At 43.9% G+C, this 22,731-nt stretch overlaps 1 protein-coding gene across 1 annotated transcript in view; it reads left to right on the top strand.

The window, feature by feature from the left end:
- LOC133491174 (xin actin-binding repeat-containing protein 2-like) overlaps positions 1-22,731 on the top strand; it is a 75,542-nt gene that overhangs the window by 36,613 nt on the left and 16,198 nt on the right. Inside the window, exon 3 of the mRNA XM_061802094.1 lies at positions 8,290-8,435. Within this exon, the coding sequence (XP_061658078.1) occupies positions 8,290-8,435 (146 nt within the window). The remainder of the gene's footprint in view (positions 1-8,289; positions 8,436-22,731) is intronic.

Below are 22,731 nucleotides of genomic sequence, written 5' to 3'. Positions count from 1 at the left end.
TTACACGCTCGCTGAGCTGCCTGCATGGATGTTCATGAGTCAGGAGCAAAGCTGGGTGTTCACCAGCTTCCTGAGAGAGAGAGAGAGAGAGGTGATAACATGGCTCATGTTTTATTTATTATATTACATATATTATTATTATTTATACATAGATTTTATGATCCGAGACAACAGCAACGCGTCGTCTTTTTGTTATTGTGTTTAGGGAACGTGAACCGCTGAGCTGAATTATGGACTGAGTAATTTTGTGAATTAATCTTTTAAATGTATCTTTCTCACAAACTGATTCTAGAGAGGCGGCACGGTGGTTCTACTGGTAAAGCGTTGGCCTCACAGTTCTGAGGACCCGGGTTCAATCCCGGACCCCCCTGTGTAGAGTTTGCATGTTCTCAACGTGCCTGCGTGCCTCCCATATCCCAAAAATATGCAACATTAATTAGACACTCTAAATCGCCCCTAGGTATGATTGTGAGTGCGGCCGTTTGTCTCCATGTGCCCTGCAATTGGCTGGCAACCAGCTGGGATAGGCTCCAGCACTCCCCGCAACCCTCTTGAGGATAAGCGGCAAAAAAATGGATGGATGGATGATTCTAGAGATTTAGTATATGCAGAAATGCTGTGGACATCACGAGCTCTTTAGAAATGTGTTGAATGTATGAACGTTTTGAGCGATATTTAGATGATATGTGGATCACTTATAACTAACAACAGACTCCCCGACAGTATGTATGACAGTATGTAGTGTACTCAGCTGTGAGCGACGACAACACCGTAAAGTGGCCTGGCCGGCCGCAATGAGCCACCGCAGCCCAGCCATGAGCGTTGTCGTTGCTCGCTGAAAGAAGGATATCGTGGCCCCCCCGTAAACCTTTTTTTTTTATAGCTCTATACACACCTACCTGTCATTTGGAACCCATGAAGCTCTTGTCCTTTGTACCTGTGTAATTCATTTTTCACGTCGAACCGTGTCTTTTTGAAAAGTGTGAAGAGTGAATCCATCCTCCCGAGTGTTCGAGCAATATCCAGCAATAAAACGAGCCGGCATTTTGGCTAACATGAAGGAACAAAGAGGTACCTTCCCGCAGGTAAAACTGGTATAAAAATATGAACCCGCCTGAGTGGGCATCTGCAAATAACGTCATTTCCTGCTTCTTCTACAAAACAAAACCCTCGAGAGGATTTTCATGGCGGGAGTTACAAAAGCCATATATGTCAAAATCATGCTGTGTGGTGAAAAAACGGATGGGTGCATTCCGGCTGCCTTTTTTTAAAAATTAAAAACATACTAAAAATCATGCTTTTGGTGTCAGTTGGGCTTTAAATATCTTGCCTTTATAGTGTATTCAATGGAATATAAAGTAGGTTGGAAGGTGTTGAAAATCATTGTATCCTGTTTGTACTGTATTTAGGTTTTACACAATGTCCAAAATTCATTGGAAATCTAGTTTGTACAATAATGGCCTGTGGAGAAGACGGGTTGTTTTTAAATACTAAACTAAAGCAACTCATTACAATGAATACGTCATTGTGTTAGAGCTCATTACCTTCTGAAAGTGTATCCTATGCTGGAGATGGTAAATATTATATTTAGAATTTTTAATGTTTGACTTTTCTATACCTACTCTGATAAGATGTAAACTCTGCCTCCATAACCCTACTATGACATAAGGTAAAGGGCATGCAGGATACCTCGATACTTGTTTCTAAAAAAAGGGCAAGGCGCACGCACCAATCCTCTCCTGTAAGTCCATCCTATTTTTACGAAGGGGGATTCTAAAATAATATCAGCTGTCACTGCATGCCAGGGCCTCACTGCTGAGGCGCACACTGCTGGAGCTGGCCTCCAAGCTTTTCCATTGCTCTCCATTTAGGACTCAACTTCTTTTTCTTATAAATATTCCTTTCTGGAGTTGCAAGGCCCTTTCTTTGCCATTCACTGGGATTCTATTGACATCAGTTGTTCAGTGCGTCCTAGGAAGAAGGTGAGCAATCACTGTGAAATATGAGTGTTAAAATGGCGAGGCTCCTTCTGAACCAGCATGCACATTCAAACTGATTACAGCCAATGCAAAAAAGAAAACGATTGGGAAGTAGGAGTCAACTTTTACTTTTCATCAAATATTTTTAATGAGGGCAGGTGTGGTGGGGGTGGGCAGGTAAGTTTGAGAAGATAGTGATGTGTAGTTGCGGTGGTATAAAATCCAAATGGACCAAAATGTGACATATCAGTGGCACCCACGAGAAAACACTTCGTTTTCGTCTTCCAGCTACCATCGCTGGAGACAAGATCATCTGGAGTATTCTAAGAGTGTAGCGAATGAGAAACAATGTGGTGAGCCGAGCACAGGGAAGCACCCCATGACAATCCAGTGTACATGTAAAGAACTTATTCTGAGAGATTTGACAACTCAATTATTGCGCCTGTTTTCCTTTCATCTGTGCGGAGAAAATCAGCCTCCATGGCTGACATTTCAATTAGTCAAGCTCATTTGGGGTGCTCATGTCAAACCTCAGCAACCAAAGACTTTGGTTCATAATACAAAATTGGGTAGCTTAACGCGTGTGGCGTAAGGACAGGGCTGAAAAGGAGGGGTAACACTGTTGTGATTAGCCCTGGCGGTGTTCTTGCCTTGCATGAACACTTAATTACCAAAGTTAGTCATTGTTCACTCACCTTAGCAGGAGTGTGGGAGAGTCAGGGAGGCCACTGGATTCACGAATGTCATCGAGAACTGCACATAAATTTAAGCAGTTTTCAGGTCACACTGCTCACAAGATAAAAGTAATGTATCTCCAGAGGTTAAGTATAGTGACTGTACCCATGGCCGCCCTATGCCGAACAGGCAGAGTAGGTGAATGCTAAGGCTGCCGTGGTTTCAGGGGTTGCCACAAAATTCATGGTGATTATTTTCAAACTAGTTGCTGCTTTGAAATAGTAAAATGGGAGCTGACACATTCAGATTTAAAACTGTGCACAGTTACTAATACAACAAATGACAATAGTTTATCAGCATTTTCCAAGGGAGCAAGCACAGAGGGGTTGTTTTCGAAAGAAATGTAATGATTCTTTTTTGGAGGGATAAACACAGTGAACATGATGAGCTGCTAACCTGCACCCTTGCACTCCTGCGACACGTCACAGAAAGTATCGTGGAGCAGGAAGAGGCTAAAAATCATTAAATGGATTAGGTTTCTAATAAAATCAGGAACAAGAGAGTGGAGAAATCCTAATGAATGATGTCTCACAGTCTCACAGCAACTACGTCTAACGTAATCCATCACCATGAAATCGTGGGTGCGTGCAGGTTAGCTACGCTAAATTCACAATTAGCTCACTGATGATGTAGCTGATAGTTTGGTTACTAGAACAATAGATAACATGGAGATCAAATGTGAAAATTATGCCGTTAAAAAAAACTACGACTATGAACTCGTTAGCGCAGACATGTACACTATATGTGTATTAAACACCACTTTGAGAGAAACTACCTCGCTGCTGTGGGACATCACCAAGTTTGCCATATTTGATGTGATAGATCTATCCGTAAAGCAACGCAATGCACTGAACTTCATAAAGGGACAATATACAAAGAGTACAAATATCAATGTCTCTCACTCAGCCATTCCGGCACAACATATAGACACCACAAACAATGAATGAAATCTGATGATTACATATGTATATTCTCATACACCTATAATATATTTCAACATTTATCACAATATGTTACTATATTTGTAAGTATACACTTGTCCGAGTGTGAGAAAAAATATATATCTACATTTCGTTTCATACTCTAATTGTTGTTCATTAAGCTTTTAGAGGTGTAAGAAAATATTTTCTTCCCACTCCAACGCATGTTGTAACTGAGCAATTTTGGGAATGAATTGACTTACATCTTGCTTAAATCAAGTAATGACTTTGCATACTTTCAATTTAACTGGGATGGATTTGCTTATTTTTTTGCCACAGAAACTTGAACCTTGCAACTGGCCCATTATGAGTTGCTCCTACCACTCTCTTTGCGGCATGGAGATGTCTCAGCTATTATACGGTAGATCATTTGTGGAAGTGAAACCTACAGCAGTCGATGTTGCCATTGGCCTAATCTATGCTCATAAAAAAAATCTATCAGAAAGAAAACATAAAAAAATATGTAAACAGTGAAGAAAATGAGTATTTGAACACCATGCTATATTGCAACTTATCCCACTTAGAATTTATAGAGGGGTCTGAAATTTTCATCGTAAGTGCATGTCCACTGTGAGATAGATAATCTAAAAAGAAAAATCAAGAAATCACAATGTATGATTTTTTTTATTTATTTGCGTGATACAGCTGCAGGTATTTGAACACCTGTCTCTCAGCGAGAATTATGACCCTCAAAGACCTGTTAGTCAGCCTTTAAAAGTCCATTTCCACTCCATGTATTATCCTAAATCAGATGCACATGTGTGAGGTTGAATGCTTTGGCGGTGTTTTTCTGCACATGGGACAGGACGACTGCACTGTATTAAGGAGGGGGTGATTGCGGCGATGTATCGTGAGATTTTGGGGAACAACCTCTTTCCCTCAGTCAGCGCATTGAAGATGGGTCGTGGCTGGGTCTTTCAACATGGCATTGAGCCGAAGCACACTCCCAGGATAACCAAGGAATGGCTCCGTAAGAATCATATCAAGGTTCTAGCGTGGCCTAGCCAGTCTCCAGACCTAAACCCAATAGAAAATCTTTGGAAGGAGCCGAAACTCCGTGTTTCTCTGCGACAGCCCAGAAACCTGTCTGATCTAGAGAAGATCTGTGTGGAGGAGTGGGACAAAATCCCTCCTGCAGTGTGTGCACAGCTACGGGAAACGTTTGACCTCTGTAATTGCAAACGAAGGCTACTGTACCATATATTTACATTGGTTTTCTCAGGTGTTCAAATACTTATTTGTAGCCGTATCACACAAATAAACCGTTTAAAAAATCATACATTGTGATTTCTAGATTTTTCTTTTTGGATTATTACTCTCACAGTGGACATGCATCTATGATGAAAATTTCAGACCCCTCCATGATTTCTAAGTGGGAGAACATGCAGTATAGCAGGGTGTTAAAATACTCATTTTCTTCACTGTATTACACACACATAATTAACATTCACCTTTTGAGTTTTCCATCCATCCATCGACCGATCCATTTTCTGAGCCATTTATACCTCACAAGGGTCGCGGTAGTGTTGGAGCCTATCTCACCTGTAAATGGGCAGGTGGCAGGCTACACCCTGAACTGGTTGCCTGTTCCCCTTCCTTTACTAAAATTTTCTCTCTACAGGAGAACATGATGCTGCAGTAACAGGCGGTATATAAAAAGGCCTAGTTTATTTTCTTAGCCTAAGGCTGGCTCGCTCTCACCTTCGAGCTTTGGCAGTTTTGCAGACAACATACCTATGAAAGAGGCTGTTGTCACTGCTGTCATGCATCAAAAAGCGGGTCTGTGGTTCTGAGAAAGCTCCAGACCATGACGTGAACATTCATTTCAGGTAATAAATGAAGGGGTTATACTTGTGCTTCTGTCATCATGCCGGTGTGAGGTTTCAAGAAGGCCTCGGGTCCAGGACATCTGACCTATATTTATAGGATGGACACAGTAAAAACGCATTTATTTTCAGATCCTTCTGGCAGCCCATTACTCACCACACACTGACATAGCGGACGTAACAGAAAGCTTTGGTGTCATGAGGACGGCATGTTTTTATCATATGGTGCCTGAACCACAGTCATTAATACCACTCAAAGTCACACATTAGATCATATGGGGATTGGTTTCCCTGTCAGGAGTTATTTCTGATTTAGTCCTCTAAGGGCCTTAGGAAATTTATTGTAATATATTTCAAAAAGTCAAGACAATGATTCATTTTTCCAGTTCAATGAAAACAAGTTTAAACAGATAACAGAGTCAACTCTAAGTATTGAAATACAAATATAAATTAATAAATAAGTAAATAAATAATAAAACAAACAAATAAATAAATAGTTGTTTAAACTTTGTATACACATAGTAAACGGGCCCATCAGAATCAGAATTAGCTTTATTGGCCAAGTGTGTCGCAACAAACAAAGAATTTGTCTCCGGCAGTCTGTGCCGCACTGGTATGACATTCAGAACAAACAAACTAACAAGAACAAAGAACAAGAGACCTTTATTTAATAGGAACGATTCCTTATAAGAGTCAGAGTTGTGCAAAGATGCAATCTTCTTCATTTAGAGCAGTTAAGAGTGCGTCAACCGCACCCCACCCCTCACCTCCACACACACATTATGTTATGCTTATACAGAGTGCCCTTATCCCTTTGCGGTTCCCATTATAGACCAGTGCAATGCCAATTGTGCAAAGGGAGCAGTTTAAAGTGACAAGTCATGCACTCATCTATAGAATATGAATTCAACCGAAAATCAATCTTTATTCACTGTTGAATAAAAATAGAAAATAATGTCTGTATTTTGTGCTTTCATGACAATTACACAAAAAAAACTACAATTGAAAAATGTAGTATTTTTCACTGGAGTTGTTATTGGTCTAGCAACCTAGCAGGGGCATAAAACCAAATTCTAGCCTTGACCGGCCTTAAAACAGTGGTTTTCAAACTGGGGGGCATGCCCCCTAGCGGCACGTCATCATGACAGGCGATTGTTTCAATAGTTGGAACACCAGTGCCTTAAAAGAATTGTGACCATAACCAGATTCAAACGCATACATGTAAAGTGGGACTAGAGAGAGAGAAGTGTAAAAAAGAGCAAGACCAAACAGTACATCAGTGACCTATTTAATTTGCGCACATACGCGTACGGAGTGATCCTACTATACAATTTCTTGGACTGTGGGGGGAAGCTTGATCCATCCATGAATCCTGTTCAGTGTCAAGGGGGAAGATAGAGAGAGTCTTTCCCACCTGAATGGGGGAAAAAGGCAGAGCACACTCACACTAAAAGTAACTGCGGGAAGAAATCACTTGGACCATCAGTGACTTCTTTTACAAAATCGATTCAAACTCAAGAGCCTTTTCTTTGGCAGGCAGCTCGGTTAGCCCTTTCATCTCTCAACACCTGAGTATGAAATACAGAGAACAAGATATTTACCATTACAAATTGGGTCCAGCTGACAGGCCATATCATTATCCAAGAAAATTAATTTATTAAGTTTAGATAAGCAGTGTTATTGGAAAACTCATTACAGTAAATAATTACTTTACCAAGGGATTCTTCTTACAAGTGAATGAGTCAAGCTTAAGAACACATTTACTCATGAGATCAGTAAGTGAATGAGGTGAGCAGTAAAAAAACATCTCGTGTGGGAGAGGATCTGATCTGTTCGGTAAATCATGGAATGTACACTACTTGTATGTAGTTTAGTTTTGGTTCTTAGATGTGCTAACGTTCAGCCACAGAGAAACTGATCAGTCATTCCTCAGATGTTTGTCAATCCATAAAATAGTCAGTTGTTGTTCCCAGTTAAACTCTGATGAAAGAAGACATTTAAAAGAAGAGGTGATTGGGCTAGGAATGTATTCATGTCATACTGACCTCAAACCTTTGTTGTATTCAACCACACTGTATATATTGGACTACACGAATCCAAATTTTCAGAATTAAGAGAGACGCTGCACAGCCAAGCAGAGGGAGAAATGAAAGAAGGGAAGATTTTTATTGTGCATTATTATGTTACAAAGAAGCAGGTGCAGAAAGTCTTGACCAAAAAGTTCTGACTTTGAGTTTTTGTGCACATCGAGTGCATGTGCAGCAAATACTGTATGTGAGTGTCTAATGACAAGAGAAGAAGGCGTAGGATTTCAGCATGTCCAAAGGTTGCAGCCTGTGCACATAATGAGAGAAAATCATTTTCATGTAGGTTTTCCTTTCATCCCACCACATTGTTGCCCGGAGAGACTGAACGTGTAAAGAGCTAAAAGGTCCAGTGTGGGTGTGTGTTGAGGCACGGTACAGCATTCTCTGTTGCTTAATGATGCTTTGTAGCACACAAAAGCCAAATGTAGAATCAATGCTATCCTCTAATTGGCAGTCCGTGGGGTTGCATTGAACAAAATGAAGAATCATAAACGAGTATATGCTTATTGATGGCTTTGTTGAGAATTCTTGTCGCCGAGCTTGTCTTGCTTGTTAATATACAGCGACGACAACAAAAGAGAATTCCAAATAACTTTATCATTGTCTTCGCTTAGAGCCCAACATTGATGACATGTAATCACATCTGAGAAGGTCATGTCTTCATGTTTGTGTGTGTATGCAGCTGCAGAGGAACAGCTCATCCAGGGGAGTCAGGCCCTAGAAGCTGATGACCGTGAGACCAGCGAGTCTGTGTCACTGAAAGAGCGGCTGGCCCTGTATCAGGCTGCAGCGTCCCACAAAGAAAGTACCGGCTCCTCCTCTGCAGCGGTAAGGCCAGGACCAAACAACATGGTGTGCAGACAGCCAGAATTGCCAATTCAATTACCAGCGTGCATAGTAAACACCTCACATAAAGTAACTCTCAAAGGCAGTGGCCTTCATTAAAAGAAAGAGGCTTTATTTCTTAGACATAAAGCAAAAAAAAAAAAAATCTAAACCAGGTTACTTAATTAATGAACAGACAGTAAACAAAATACACATCATCACATGGTCTTACAGTCATGGTTCACATGGAAACTTGAATAGATGTTAACAGCTCACACTAACTGGCTCCAGTCTCACGTGTTTATCAAAATTGATACGGCTAAGAGAAGCATTCAAAACACCCCTGGAACAAAGTCGCACTAAGCTGCCTGCAGTTTCACAGTGGGGACAATGACGTGTATTTCTTTTTTTTTTGCACGCTTTATTTGAGTGCCTCCTACCATAAAATTGAGTTGACGTGACAACATGCCCCAGTTTTGTTTCATCTATCCAAAGGAGATAAATTTGTTTTATCACTATGCATTATTGGCAAATTCCAGTCCTTGGGATCAGTATTGGATTATTCAGTAGTTATATTCCATTAATATTCCAATAACTATTGTAGTTTATCTTTCCCGCAACCTTTGCGAGGTTAAACAGCTCAGAAATTGGACAAATGGATGGATGCTGTTTATTTTATTATTAATATTCTCCCCCACGAAAAAAAAAAAAAAAAAACTCTCTACAAAGAAGAGTCTCTTACTGTTTGTGCTGGAGCTGCTCTGCTGGATCCGGCACAGGGTTTCTTGATAATGAGCATGGCACAAACACGATCAAAAAACAAACTTTACTGCCCAGTTGCAGGTCTTTGGGCCTTTCTTCAGCAGCACACATCACAAAAGGACAAAATGAGTATGGCTACAAACAAAACACTCTTTTCTCCTTTACATTTGTCGATTTCTAGTAATTTCAGAGACCATTGTTTTTTTTCCCTTCTTTAATGGATGGGTATCAACAATTTAACCTGCACTATAGATACATGGTTGATGGGAAAAAGGAATAAAAACTGTAAACCTTTTATACATGCATTCCGTTCCACTTAGAAACAATTATTTGCCCAGCAATCAACAGACAGCAGGGTGTCTAGCTGCCCCCATGCACAAGCATCTTCTCAAAGCAACACCTGATCTCAAACAAATACCTAGTACACACTAAAATTGAATAAATTAATGTCCCTGGCCACTAGATAAGCTTTCATACTTTAATTTGCTTCTTTTATTTCCAGACATACCGGTAATGTAAAATTACATTTCCGAAACCAGTGTTCAAGACTACATGTGTCTTAATTGGGTATTACACCAGATCTTGTTAAAATTCATTCATTGCTCAGATATAACAGGTCAATTTATGGACTGGTGAAATATAGACCTGCAACAAACTACTACAAAATAACGGGGAAAATCGTCAGTCAACATCTGAACATCATTTTGACTGAATCCAAAGAGTAGGGAAATAGATTTTGATCACATAACACCTTCAAATCAATTAGCCCAGGTCACGGTATTCAAAATAGAATGCATCAAATGAGTAGCTGTGGATTAAACTGAGTGAATATGTGATTTATATTGACTAGCGTTGGGCATCATTTAAATTTGAGTAATTCCGATTCAGATTCTTTAGATTCTTTTTATGTGTGTGTGAGTCCTGTTCAGCCGTACAGGAAAAGGACAGCAGAAGAAGAATGCAAGACAAGGATCATGAGCCCGGCTATACAACTGGAATGTGGTGGAACTGACTGTGAATTGTACAAGTCTGTATAATGAGAACATAAGTAGAGTGATACAAAATCTCTTTATGTATACATGAGTTACTTGTTGCAATAAGTGATCCACACTCAGTGAAAGAATCCCAGAGGCGACACATGCAAACGAATTCACATCATTGAACATGCAAAAAGACTGACAGACATATCCTATAATGGCTGTGTCCATGTAGCTGCAATGCGAAGGACCAACTGATTCTCAATTCAGATTTTTTTTTTGATGGGTGTCATGATCCTGCTGCTTCAGCACGAGCTGTGCGGCTGCGCTGATTGGGAGGGACACACCTGTGCCTCATGCGGCCTGATCATCCCCCGTATATATAGGACCCGGTGACGACTGGTCCTCCGCCAGTTCGTTGAGCTTTATGTCCCGTTCCAGCACTCTCGTATTCTTGACAGAACCTGTGTGTACCGACCTTCGTCCGTTCTCCGACCAACCTTGCAAGCCTGACTCCTTGATCCTTCTGCCTGCGTTGATTGTTTCCCCGTGTACCGACTACTGCCTGCCCACTCATCCGTTCTCTTCGCCCGACGTCACAACCACTGCTGCTGCACCGGACTGCCTGTTCGATCCCCGACCTCTGCACACAATAAACGTGTCTCTTCTTGAAATACCTTGCGTCTTCCTGCATTTGGGTCCTACCTCTCGTTCCGATGGGACGTGACAATGGGTGTCCAAACTATGGTCTCGTGGGACAGTTTGTGGCCCACCATCCATTTTTCAGCGACCCATTGCTCAGCCTGAAATAATGACTTAACACACCCCATGTCATTTGCCTCCATTTTACCACATGACTTACTTTCTAACCTCGGTAGCAAAGCAGGCGAACTTTGTTCTCATCCCTCACATTCTTGTTTTCAACCAGTCACACATCATTTGGTAAGATAAGATGCCAAGGGCAGCTGTTTTGCTTCTAAATGAGGAGGTGTGATTCTGCTCTTGCTCAGTGCAGGAGTACATCTATTCAAGTAGGATAAAGCCCCGTAGGACATTCCAAAATCCTGAAAAATTATGAACTCTTTGTTTAATTTATTTTTAAATCTACATTATCTGTAAAAATAAACATATTACAGCTTTGCAAAGTTTTACCGACACTGATGGTGCTTTAAACAAATTCAGTACATCAAAGACTCAGGACAGAAGTAAGTATCTGTAAGCAACAGTATAGTTTCATGCCTAGAAAGAGTACCACAGATGCATTATTTGCCTTGAGGATGCTCGTGGAAAAGTACAGAGAAGGTCAGAAGGAACTACATTGTGTCTTTGTAGACCTAGAGAAAGCCTATGACAGAGAACAGTTGGCGGAAGGTGTCTGGTGTTCTTTGCGAGAGAAGAGTCTCCGCTATGTTGAAGGGTAAAGTTTATAAAATGGTGTTGAGGCCGGCCATGATGTATGGATTAGAGAACGTGGCACTGAAGAAACAACAGGAAGCAGAACTGCAGGGAGCAGAAATGAAGATGCTGAGGTTCTCGCTTGGTGTGAACAGGTTGGATACGATTAGAAATGAGCTCATTAAAGGGACAGCCCAAGTTGGATGTTTTGGAGACAAGGTTAGAGAGAGCGCACGTTGATGGTTTGGACACCTTCAGAGGTGAGAGAGTGAATAAATTGGTAGAAGGGTGCTGAGGATGGAGCTGCCAGGCAAAAGAGTGAGAGAAATACCAAAGAAAAGGTTGATGGATGTTGTTAGGGAGGACATGAGGACAGTGGGTATTAGAGAAGAAGATGCACGGGATAGGCTTAGATGGAAAATGATGACACGCTGTGGTGACCCCTAACGGGACAAGCCGAAAAGAAAAGAAGAAGAAGTACATCAAAGTGGTGCTTGCCTCCTTCCATTTTTCTGTTTGCGGTCCTTGGAAGAAAAAGTTTGGACAAGTTTCTCTGAACCAGGAATTGTTAGTAAGGCTCAGATTTTTTACATTTTTCAAATGTATCATCTTAAACAAAAGTGGTCATGATTACAGAAGAACGAATCACAAAGCACATGGAGCAGTCAGCAACACAAACAGCATATTAAGTAGCAACCAAAGTTAGCAAACTTACCTTTCAAATTGAAGAGTTTGTTTTCAAAACGAGACATAGCCATTTTTTTCAGATTTACGAAACTCGCGCCAAAATTATCCATTCGGAGCTCGATAATTTTGGCGCGAGTTTCGTAAATCTGAAAAAAATGCCCATGTCTCGTTTTGAAAACAAACTCTTCAATTACAGAAGTAGATGTCAAACTTCAACTAAAATAGCAATGTCAGCATACAGCTTGCTGTGCCATCCATTCAAAAGCAGGTCCACTCCACTAGTTGCCTCCATGGTGGGAGGTTGCATACTTCCACGGGCCGTTGATTTTAACACCCCACTGTCCTCCATACCTTTCTATTGCAAGGGAGGCTATGGCGAATGTCCAACTCAAAATGGGAGTCAATGAAAAAATCTCTTTGCGCCATAACCAGAAGTTGAATCATAAAATAAGACAAAAACTATAAGACAATTTTACTAATTATTATCTGTATAATATTCATCCTTCTCATCTAGAAATTAATATACACATTTAAAATATTTTTATAATTATATTCCATTTTAATTTCATACATATATTTAGAATATTCTTATTAACATGTAGACCCGTGTTCAAATCCAGACGCACCTATGAGGGGTTTGCATGTTCTCCCCGTGGCTGTGTGGGTTAGTTCCAGGTACACTGGTTTCCTCCCACATCCCAAAAAGATGGACACTCAAAATTTTCCCTAGGTGTGATTGTGAGCGTCACTGGTTGTTTGTATGTGCCCTGCGATTGGCTGGCGACCAGTTCAAGATGAACACTGCCTCCTGCTTGAAAATAGCTGAGATCGGCTCCAGCACTCCCGCGACCCTTGTGAGGATAAGCACTATTTAAAAAGCAAAAATGAATCAATGAATAATTTTGTCTTACAGTATTTAAGGTGAGACAGCTGAACAGTAGGGCGTAAGCCTTAGCATCTCCTATCGACCGGTGGCCATTAGGTGCGATAGAAAAACACCAATAACACAGTAGTTTTTATTAAAAATTTTGATTGAGATTCTAAAAACAAAAATACTAAGTGCTATAAAGCAAAAGCTGTTCTCTTACAGTCGCCAATTGATTACACACCAGAGAAAGCCTTCTAAAAGCTCAGGTTTTGCCTACATTTCTCTCCAGAAAAGATTTGTTAGTGCCTCTCAGCTCTCTCTGCAGCAAACACACTTAACAAACATGCATCCCTCCACTTTCCGTGCAGAGTTCATAAATTGTGCCATAATCACTTTCCCTACATCATATAATAGCAGCATGGAAGGAAGGCAGGCAGAGCTTTGAGCAGGATCCACTGAATCATTTTCATACACTTCACTGCTATAATAGCCATTGCTGCAGTGCCACAACCTCCCTGACCTCACTTAATGCTTAGTGTCAGGCCTCATGTGGTAGTACTGACAGCTGAGAGCTAGGGACTATATCTGCCAGACAAAATCTGCATGGGATTTTAGAGATTTTTTTTTCTTTCTTCCCTACCTTAGGCAGCTGTCGTTGGAATATCCACACAGACGTGACAAAGTGCCTCGGGAACCCCAGTGTGGCTTGTCCATCATCTGACAAAAACAAAACAATCTGTCTTATATTTTCTTGCACTAAAACACTCATTTGATTACTTTGCACATTGTAACACCCGCTGTGTTTGCAACATGCAGCGTAAAATCATATAAACGTGTATACCTAACATTCAAAAAAAGATTTCATAACACTATGCTTATAGCGAGTTTCTCCATTGGTCATCTGCACAGTCCTTCAGATACTGTACTTCCTCTTGACACCATGGTTCCAGTATTCAAGTTACACTGAGCCAAGACTCACAGCTTTGTAACCCAGTGGTACCCAAAAATTTTAAGCACCACCTCCCTTTTTGGAGATTAAATTATTTTTCCGGAGACACTATGTGGGAAGTGATTTGAGCATTGACATCACAGTTCTGAGGTCCGGGGTTTAAATCCCAACCCCGTCTGTGTGGACTTGGCATATTCTCCTTGTTCCTGCATGGGTTTTCTCCAGGCAATCGGTTACCTGTCACATCCCAAAAAACATGCATGAATTTCAGATTCTAAATTGCCCTCAGGTGTGATTGTGAACCCTATGTTGAAAACCACTGCCGTAAATGATTGCCCTTTCTTTTTTTCATAAACCAATTGTTGGAAACCATGATGCTAATAATCTGATGGCTAAATTAACAATGTGACACTTAATTTTATTGAGTTCAGGGTATAATGTAATTGCAATGCTGTAATGACATTATAACAACATGAGACCAATACAAATGGGCGAATTGTAGCCATTGGCTTTGTGTTCACCAAAAGAAGGCATTATTCCATTCAGACCTTTAAGTCCACTTCAGCATATATATCTTAGAGATGGATATGAAAAGATATCATACTCCCACTGCATGTGTGCATTAAAAAGACAAAACAAAACAAGACAAAAAACACATTCATGTAAGTAGTTTTGATTAATCCTGGTGATGTGTCATTCATATGATTGTTGTTGGAAATTGACAATCATAGTACTGTACAGGTATAGTCCCTTCATGTGCAAAAATGCAGTCCTATTGGGGGCACAAAGCTCGTGCAAACTGTAGGCGGATTTGTTGGCAGAAGAAGAAGAGGAATGCACAGATCCTGTAAGTGAGGGTAGGGACTTTGAATGTTGGGACTATGACAGGAAAAGCACAGGAATTGTTTGACGTGATGATTAGGAGAAAGGTTGATACATCCAAGAAAATAGGTGGAAAGGTAGTAAGCCGAGAAGTTTTGGGGCAGGGCTTAATTACCCTGGAGTAGGGCGGCACAGTGATGCGACTGCTTGGAGCGTTGGTTTCACACTTCAGAGGACCGGGGTTTAAATCCTTGCCCTGCCTGCATGGAGTTTGCATGTTCTCCCCGTGCTTGTGTGGGTTTTTCTGGTTTCCTCCCACATCCAAAAAACTCTGAATTGCCCCTAGGTGTGATTGTGTATGCGACTGTTGTCTGTCTCCTTGTGCCCTGTGATTAGCTGGCCACCAGTTCAGGCTGTATCCCACCTCTTGCCCATTGATAAGGTCCAGCACTTTCACAACCCTTGTGAGGAGAAGCAGCTCAGAAAATGGATGGATACCATGGTGTAGGTGGTAAGAAAATAGAGTAGAGGTTATTTTAAAGGTATAGTTAGCTAAGAATATGGAAAAAGAGAAAACAGTAACAGATTGAGAGAAAGGCTGAAAAATTGGTGTTATTTATAATGTAATTAGTGGCTTCGCCGCACGGGGACAATGTGACCTAGAGATGAAATAGAAATTCTAGAAGGAACTAGATTAAGTCATTCTGAGCATCCCGGACACAGAGAAAGTTCTGATTGGTGCAGATTGTAATGGACATGTTGTTGAAGGAAACAGTGGTGATGATGAAGTAAGTATGGCATTGTCATGGTCCTGCCGGTCCCAGCCCTGGCGGTGCAGGTCCCCTGCAGACTTGCGCCTCATCAGGGTTAATTAACCCCAGTATATTTAGGACCCAGCAGACAGTCTGGTTTTGCCAGATCGTTGCCATCCATGCTTTGTTCCCACACTTCCTCGTTCCTGATCCCGATCCCCTGTGTACCGACCTCTGCCTGTCCTCCGACCAACCCCGGAAGCTTGACGTTCTTGATACTGCTGCTCACTCTGAAGGACTCTCCGGCTTACGACCTTGGAACGAATAAAGACCTTCCTTTAACTGCCTCCCAGTCTACCGAGGCGTGCCTTTGGGTCTGCCTTAGCGTTCTGGTTATGACAGGCATCCAAGAAAGAAACTATGAGGGACAGATGGTGGTACATTTTGCAAAAAGGATGGAATTGGCAATAGTGAACACTTTGCAGAAAAAGCAGGACCATAGGGTGACCTACAAGAGTAGAGGGAGTTGCATGCAGGTAGATTACATTTTTCTCAGACAATTTAATCAGAAGGAGGTTACTGACTTAGGAAGAAGTAGGGGAGGGTGCGATAGACAGCATAGGATGGTGGTATGTAGGATGTCTGGTGGTGGGGAGGAATATTAAGAAGACAAATGTAGAGCAGAGAACCATGTGGTAGAAGCTGAGAAAGAAAAAATGTTCTGCGACCTTCTAGAAAGCGGTGAAACAGGCTCTCGATGGACAGGAAGAGCTCCCAGAAGACTGAACTATTACAGGGAAGGACATCCAAGCAATGTTTTTTTCAGTGATGATCCTGCTTAATTCAGCAAGACAATGCCAAGCCACATTCTGTACATGTTACATGTCACAAAAACGGGACAAGTGGTTGGACCCAAATGCAGGACTCCGAGGCAGTGATATGATTTCAAGGGTGGTTTTATTCCAGGCAGAGGTCATACACAGGTAAGTAGTCCAACAAAGGCAAAGGCACAAAAACACGTTGCAAAAAGCAAGATCCAAAAACAGTAAATAACAAGGTTGGATAACTACTAGGCAAAAGAAGACTTAACAATTCTTGGTTATGGCGGCACAGGAACGCTGGGACATGGCAACTAATGGTCGGGCTTGTACCCATGGGGCCTGGCCAGGCACAGCCCGAAAGGGTAATGTGGGTCCCCCTACCCATGGGCTCACTACCTGTGGGAGGGCCCATAGGGGTTGAGTGCAGAGAGAGCTGGGCAGTGGCCGAAGGCAGGGACCTTGGTCATCCAAACCCGGCTACAGAAGCTGGCTCTAGAGACGTGGAATGTCACCTCTCTGGCAGTGATGGAGCCCGAACTGGTGTGTGGTCAAGAAGTTTCGACTAGATATAGTTGGAATCACCTCCACATGTCGCTTGGGATCTGGTACCAGTCCACTTGAGAGGGAATGGACTCTCTTCTACTCTGGACTTGCTGATGGTGAGGGACACCGAGCAGGTATACTTATTGCCCCATGGCTCAGTGCCTGTATGTTGGGATTCACTACTCCCTCTGCATTCAAGTGGGGGGACAAGTCCTGACTATAAGTTCAGGGTACTTATCCTTTTTTGGAGTCCTTACTGGGAGTGCTGGAGACCACTCCTGCTGGGGACTCTGTAATTCTGCATGAGAACTTCAGTGCTTACGTGGGCAGTAACAATGACCTGGAAGGGTGTGATTGGAAAGAATGCCCCCGATCAGAACCTGACCAGTGTTCTTTTACTGGACGTCTGTGCTCATCATGGCTTGTCCATAACAAACACCATGTTAAAGCATAAGGGTGTCCACACTTACACAAGGCACCATGACATGCCTGGTAACAGTTCAATGATTGTTGGTGCTGTCATTAGACTTGTGAACACAAGTCTTAGACACTCGGGTAAAGAGAGGGGCAGAGCTGTAAACTGATCACCATCTGGTGGTGAGTTGGCTCTGATGGTGGGGAAAGATGCCGGTCTGACGTGACAGGCCCAAACGTATTATGAGGGTCTGCTGGGAACAGGTGCCAGAATCCCCTGTCAGAAGGAGTTTCAATTCCCACCTCTGAAAAAACCTTCCTCATGTTCCAGGGTAAGTAGGTAGGTAGGTGGGGGACATCGAGTCTGAGTAGATGATGTTCTGCACTTCCATTGCTGGGGAAGTCAACCAGAGCTGTGGCCGTAAGGTGATCGGTGTCTGTCGTAGCAGCAATCCGCGAACCCCGTTGATAGACACCAATGGTGAGGGATGTCAAAAAGCTGAAGAAGGAGTCCTATCAAGCCTTTTTTTGGCAGTGGAATTGCCGAGGCAGCTGATTGTTATTGGTTGGCCTAGTGGAATGCAGCTTTGGTGGTCACTGAAACAAAAACTTGGGCATGGTAGTAGTTTGGTGAGGCCATGGAGAAAGACTTCCAGATGCCTTGGAACAAATTCTGGTCCACCGTACAGCGTCTCGGGAAGGGGAAGCACCGCAATGTCAACACTGTTTATAGTGAGAATGGGACACTGCAAACTTGGTGGTGGCAATATTCCCTCTAAGCTATGCAACTGCGCATTTGCGCACTTGTCGCACACTCTCAGCACAGATGAAAAGAGATCCAGCGCAGTGAACAACAGCCTGACGTCTATTTATTTACTTGTTTTTTTAAAAATCACAGCAGCACACTGCCTCTCACAACAAGCTGCTGACAGGCCACACACTCTACTTCCTAGTTTACCTGACTCCGCCCCCTCCGCTCTTAAAGGGGTAATTACAATTGGTGTGTAATGTTAAAATTCCAGATTGACACAGCCTGATCGAGGATGAAAGCACAGACAATACAGTGCCCAAAAAACTAATTCTGTATTTTAAATATAGGAGGCAAGATAACATCAACCCTAAAACTGTCTGGGAGCATCATTCAGCTTTCAACATGCATTGCTAAAGATATTCTCCAAACAAAAATTTTGTTTTACACCAAGAAAAATAGATGGGGATATTATTGTGGGTTAAAAAAAAAAGTTGGAAGCGACATTTCAAATTTATAGTTAATAGTTGGGTTGGTTCGGTTAACAATGTATTTTTTTGTTGTTGACATTTTCAGCGTAAGTTTGCCAAAACACAAAATTGTTCTTAATAATGTTCTGATGGGAATGTAATCTGAACCTTTTAATGAGCCATGGAACTTCAATCGATGACACTGATTGACCACAGTGCGTATGTCTGATGTTGCTCACAGTGGTCAAAAAGAGCGCTCACAGCCTAAGTGTGTTTACTCAGACATGTAAAAAATTAGAGGGAACATTGGGTGATGGTCCCCCTTTTTAAGGAGGACAGAAGGTTGTGTTCCAACTACAGGGATCACACTCCTCAGCCTCCCCCGTAAGGTCTATTCAAGGTTGGTGGAGAATTAAGCTGAATGTGAAGCAGCTGGGATGAGAATCAGCACCTCCATATCTGAGACCATGGTCCTCAGTCGGAAAAGGATGGCATCCCCTCTCTAGGTTGATGATGAAACCCTGCCCCAAGTGGAGGAGTCCAAGTATCTTGTTCACGAGTGAGGGAAGAATAAAACTCGAGATCGACAGGCGGATCAGTGAGGTGTCTGCAGTGATGCAGGCTTTCTATCGCTCCGTTGTAGTAAAGAAGGACCTAACCTTGTCACGACCAGAACACAGGCTTGGACCCAAATGCACAACTCCGGAGACATAGAGGCAGTTCGGGAAACCCATTTATTCAGTCCAGTGTCAGGGATCAGGCAGGCAGTAAACAGGAGCAGCAGTAACAAGGACATCAGGCGTAGGCAAAGGCCAGACTGTATGTGTGGTTCTATAAAATTGGGATTACTAGAGACAAGGCTCAGGTGTGCACCTCTGCTGATTGCGGCAGGTGCGTGCCGCATCGGGGACCGTGATGGCCAGGACAGGGATCGGCAGGGCCATGACAGTACCCCCCTAAAACGGTCGGCCCCGGACGGCCCGGACGCCTCGGGATGAGAGACGTGAAAGTGTCTGGTGAGGGATGGATCGACCACGAACCGGGACGGGATCCATGATCATTCTTTGGGACAGTAGCCCTCCCAGTCTACTAGGTGCTGGACACCCCTTCCCCGACAGTGGGACAACAGGAGCTGGCGCACAGTGTAGACCGGGCCCCCATCAACTATGCGGGGGGAGGAGGGCGTTCGGCAGGCGGGACCAGTGGAGACGACTAAGCTGGCTTTAGCAGACTGGCGTGAAAAGTAGGGTGGACCCGCATTGATCTTGGGAGTTTCAATGATACTGCAACCGGGTTGATCACGTTAGTGACAAGGAAAGGACCGACGAACCGGGGGGCCAGCTTGTGAGATTCCATCCATAGCGAGAGGCCTCTTGCCAACAACCAACTGTCCAACTTCGGCCACCAAAAGCGTTTGTCAACCACCGACCGTGTCTTTGGCATACCCGGGTGACACTGTGTGGTTCGTGTGGGCTTAGTCAATCACCTTCCCCCTCAGTGGAGACAACCTGCTGGAATGGGGGAGTCTTTAAGTGCTTCTTTCACTTGGACCTATATCTCCCAAGTGAAGGTCCACACAAAGCAGGTGTCCGGAAGAATCAGGGCGTGATCGGGTTCGGGCGTCTCCCCCTTGTATATGTCGCACATCGGGTTTCCCGTTCTTGGACCCCAGCCAGTATGACATTGTGAAGCAGAACCTAGTGAAAAAGAGGCCCCACCAAGCTTGCTGAGCGTTCAGCCTCTTGGTGGTTTTTATATATTTGAAGTTTTTATGGTCCGTCAGCACTAAGAACAGGACCTGAGTCCCCTCTAACCAGTGTCCCCACTCCGCCATGGCCGTCTTGACGGTGAGCAACTCCTAGTCTGTGATTTCATAGTTCTGTTCCACCGGCATCAGCCTCTTGGAGAGGAAAGTGCAGGGGTGTAGTCTCCTATCCCTGGAACTCTTCTGAGAGAGGACCGCCCCTATTCCAGAATCTTATGCGTCCACCACGACAGTAAACTGCCTATCAGGGTCAGGCAGGATTAGGACCGGAGCTGATGTGAAGCCGGCCTTGGGCTTGCTGAAAGCCGCCTGGCAGGCCGGATCCCAGTCAAAAGCACTGCGGGGAGAGGTGAGTGCAAGCAAGGCGGCAGCTATGGTGCTAAAATTCAGAATAAACTTGCGATAAAAGTTGGCAAACCCAATGAATCGCTGTACCTCTTTGTGATTTGTGGGAGTGGGCCACTGAAGGACTGCCTCGACCTTGCTGGGATCTATGTGGATTTCCCACTCCGCTAGGACAAAACCCAGGAACGAGACAGCAGGTCGGTGCACTCGCACTTCCTTCACGTACAGATCGTGCTGCAACAGCTGCTGCACGTGACTGATATGGGAATCTTCGTCCGGGGAGAAAATCAGTATGTTGTCAAGATATACAAAAAGATGCCTATTTAGCATCTCGCATAGGACGTAATTGACGAAGTTCTGGAACACCGCTCCGGAGGGTGATGACGAGGGTCGAATGAGACTTGCCGCTAGCAACTCCTCCACATAGTCCCTCATGGTTTGGTGTTCTGGGCCTGTAAGAGAGAAGAATCTCCTCCGTGTGGGTGAGGTGCTGGGCAGTAAGTTAATAGGACAGTCATATGGCCGGTGAGGCAGGAGGGACTTAGCCTTTGTATCAGAAAACACCTCCTTCAGATTAGAATAGCAGTCAGGGACCAAGGTTAATTCCGGCTTCTGTCGTGAGTCCCGCAGAGGTTCCGAAGGGACCTGTGAACCCTCCTTATCACGGGATCCGAAGAGTGCTGCTCCGCATTTCAAACCCCAAGACTTGATTTGTCCGGATGGCCAGTCAAGGAGAGGGTTATGTTGCCTGAGCCAGGGACTCCCCAAGAGGATTTCACAGCACATAAAAAGTCAAGCGTTCAGTGTGTGGGTCTGGAACATCATGTTTAAGGTCTGAGTGCGGTGAGTAATCTGGCACAAAAACTTGCCATTGGCTGCATAATTGTGTCGGAGATGCTACGTTCTGAAAGTTTCTAACCCCAATAAGTAAATCGCTCGCGGGTTCAGGAGATTGGCGTCAGGCCCGGAGTCACTGTATGCTGTAGCCATGTATAAATGTTCTCCTGCGCTTAACGTCACCTGAAACAGTGACTGCGTCGGGCTGTCCGTGGCGTAATTCAGACTCACCGTTGTGGATACCTTGAGTGTGGGTCGTACGGGTTTGACTGGGCAGCGAGCCACAAGGTGGCCCAGCCGTCCGCAGTGGTAACAGTAACCCTCTCCCTGGCGTCGTTGTCGTTCCTCCAGAGAGCTGTGAACCATCTCAACTTGCATGGGGTTCGTCTCAACAGCCTGAACCGGTTGACGCGCGGTCTGTGATACGAAGCTCCGTCAGACATCCCCCTGTAGCGCGTCGACCCTCCCCTGTATTGCGAGCCTGTGGACGACCCTCAGGGCAAGGACGATGAGCGAGTCCAGATCTGTGAACAGTTCTACTGCATGAGGTGATTTTGAATCACGGGTGAGAGCCCCTGAAAGAATGCATTGAGGCGTGATCTCTCGTTCCACCAGCTCTCCGCTGCTCAGATGTGGAACTCGATGGTGTAATCCGCAACGCTGCGGGAGCGAGATCAAAGCGGCCGCCGCATCACATTACAGGGACACATGTTGAAACACCTGCATCATTGCACACACAAAGGAGGTCCAGATGCGGCAGGAATATGAACCGGAACTCCATTCGGCTCTGGCCCAGGCCTCTGCACTCCCCGTCAGGTGGGATATCACGAAGGCTATCCAGGAGCGGTCAGTGCGGAAGGGGGATGGCTGCAATTCAAAATGGAGATCACATTGGGCGAGGAAGGGTTTAATATTACCCATGTCTCCGGAAAACCGCTCGTGTCGGGAGAGTGGCGTGCACACAATGCGCTGGGCGTCCGTGACCGGCAGGAGACCGGACACGGACGGACTTGGACTCGGGGCAGCGGTGGCTGTCAGTGGACTGGTGTCGGCAGCACTGGACATGGACTTTAACCATGAGTCCAGCCGAGTATACATCTCCTGTAACCGGTGATTAGTTACCTAGGTACGTCCGCCCTGGATC

Source organism: Syngnathoides biaculeatus, chromosome 2 (genome assembly GCF_019802595.1).
Source record: "Syngnathoides biaculeatus isolate LvHL_M chromosome 2, ASM1980259v1, whole genome shotgun sequence".
In the NCBI taxonomy this organism is placed as follows: domain Eukaryota; kingdom Metazoa; phylum Chordata; class Actinopteri; order Syngnathiformes; family Syngnathidae; genus Syngnathoides; species Syngnathoides biaculeatus.
This window is presented reverse-complemented; position numbering and strand designations above follow the sequence as displayed.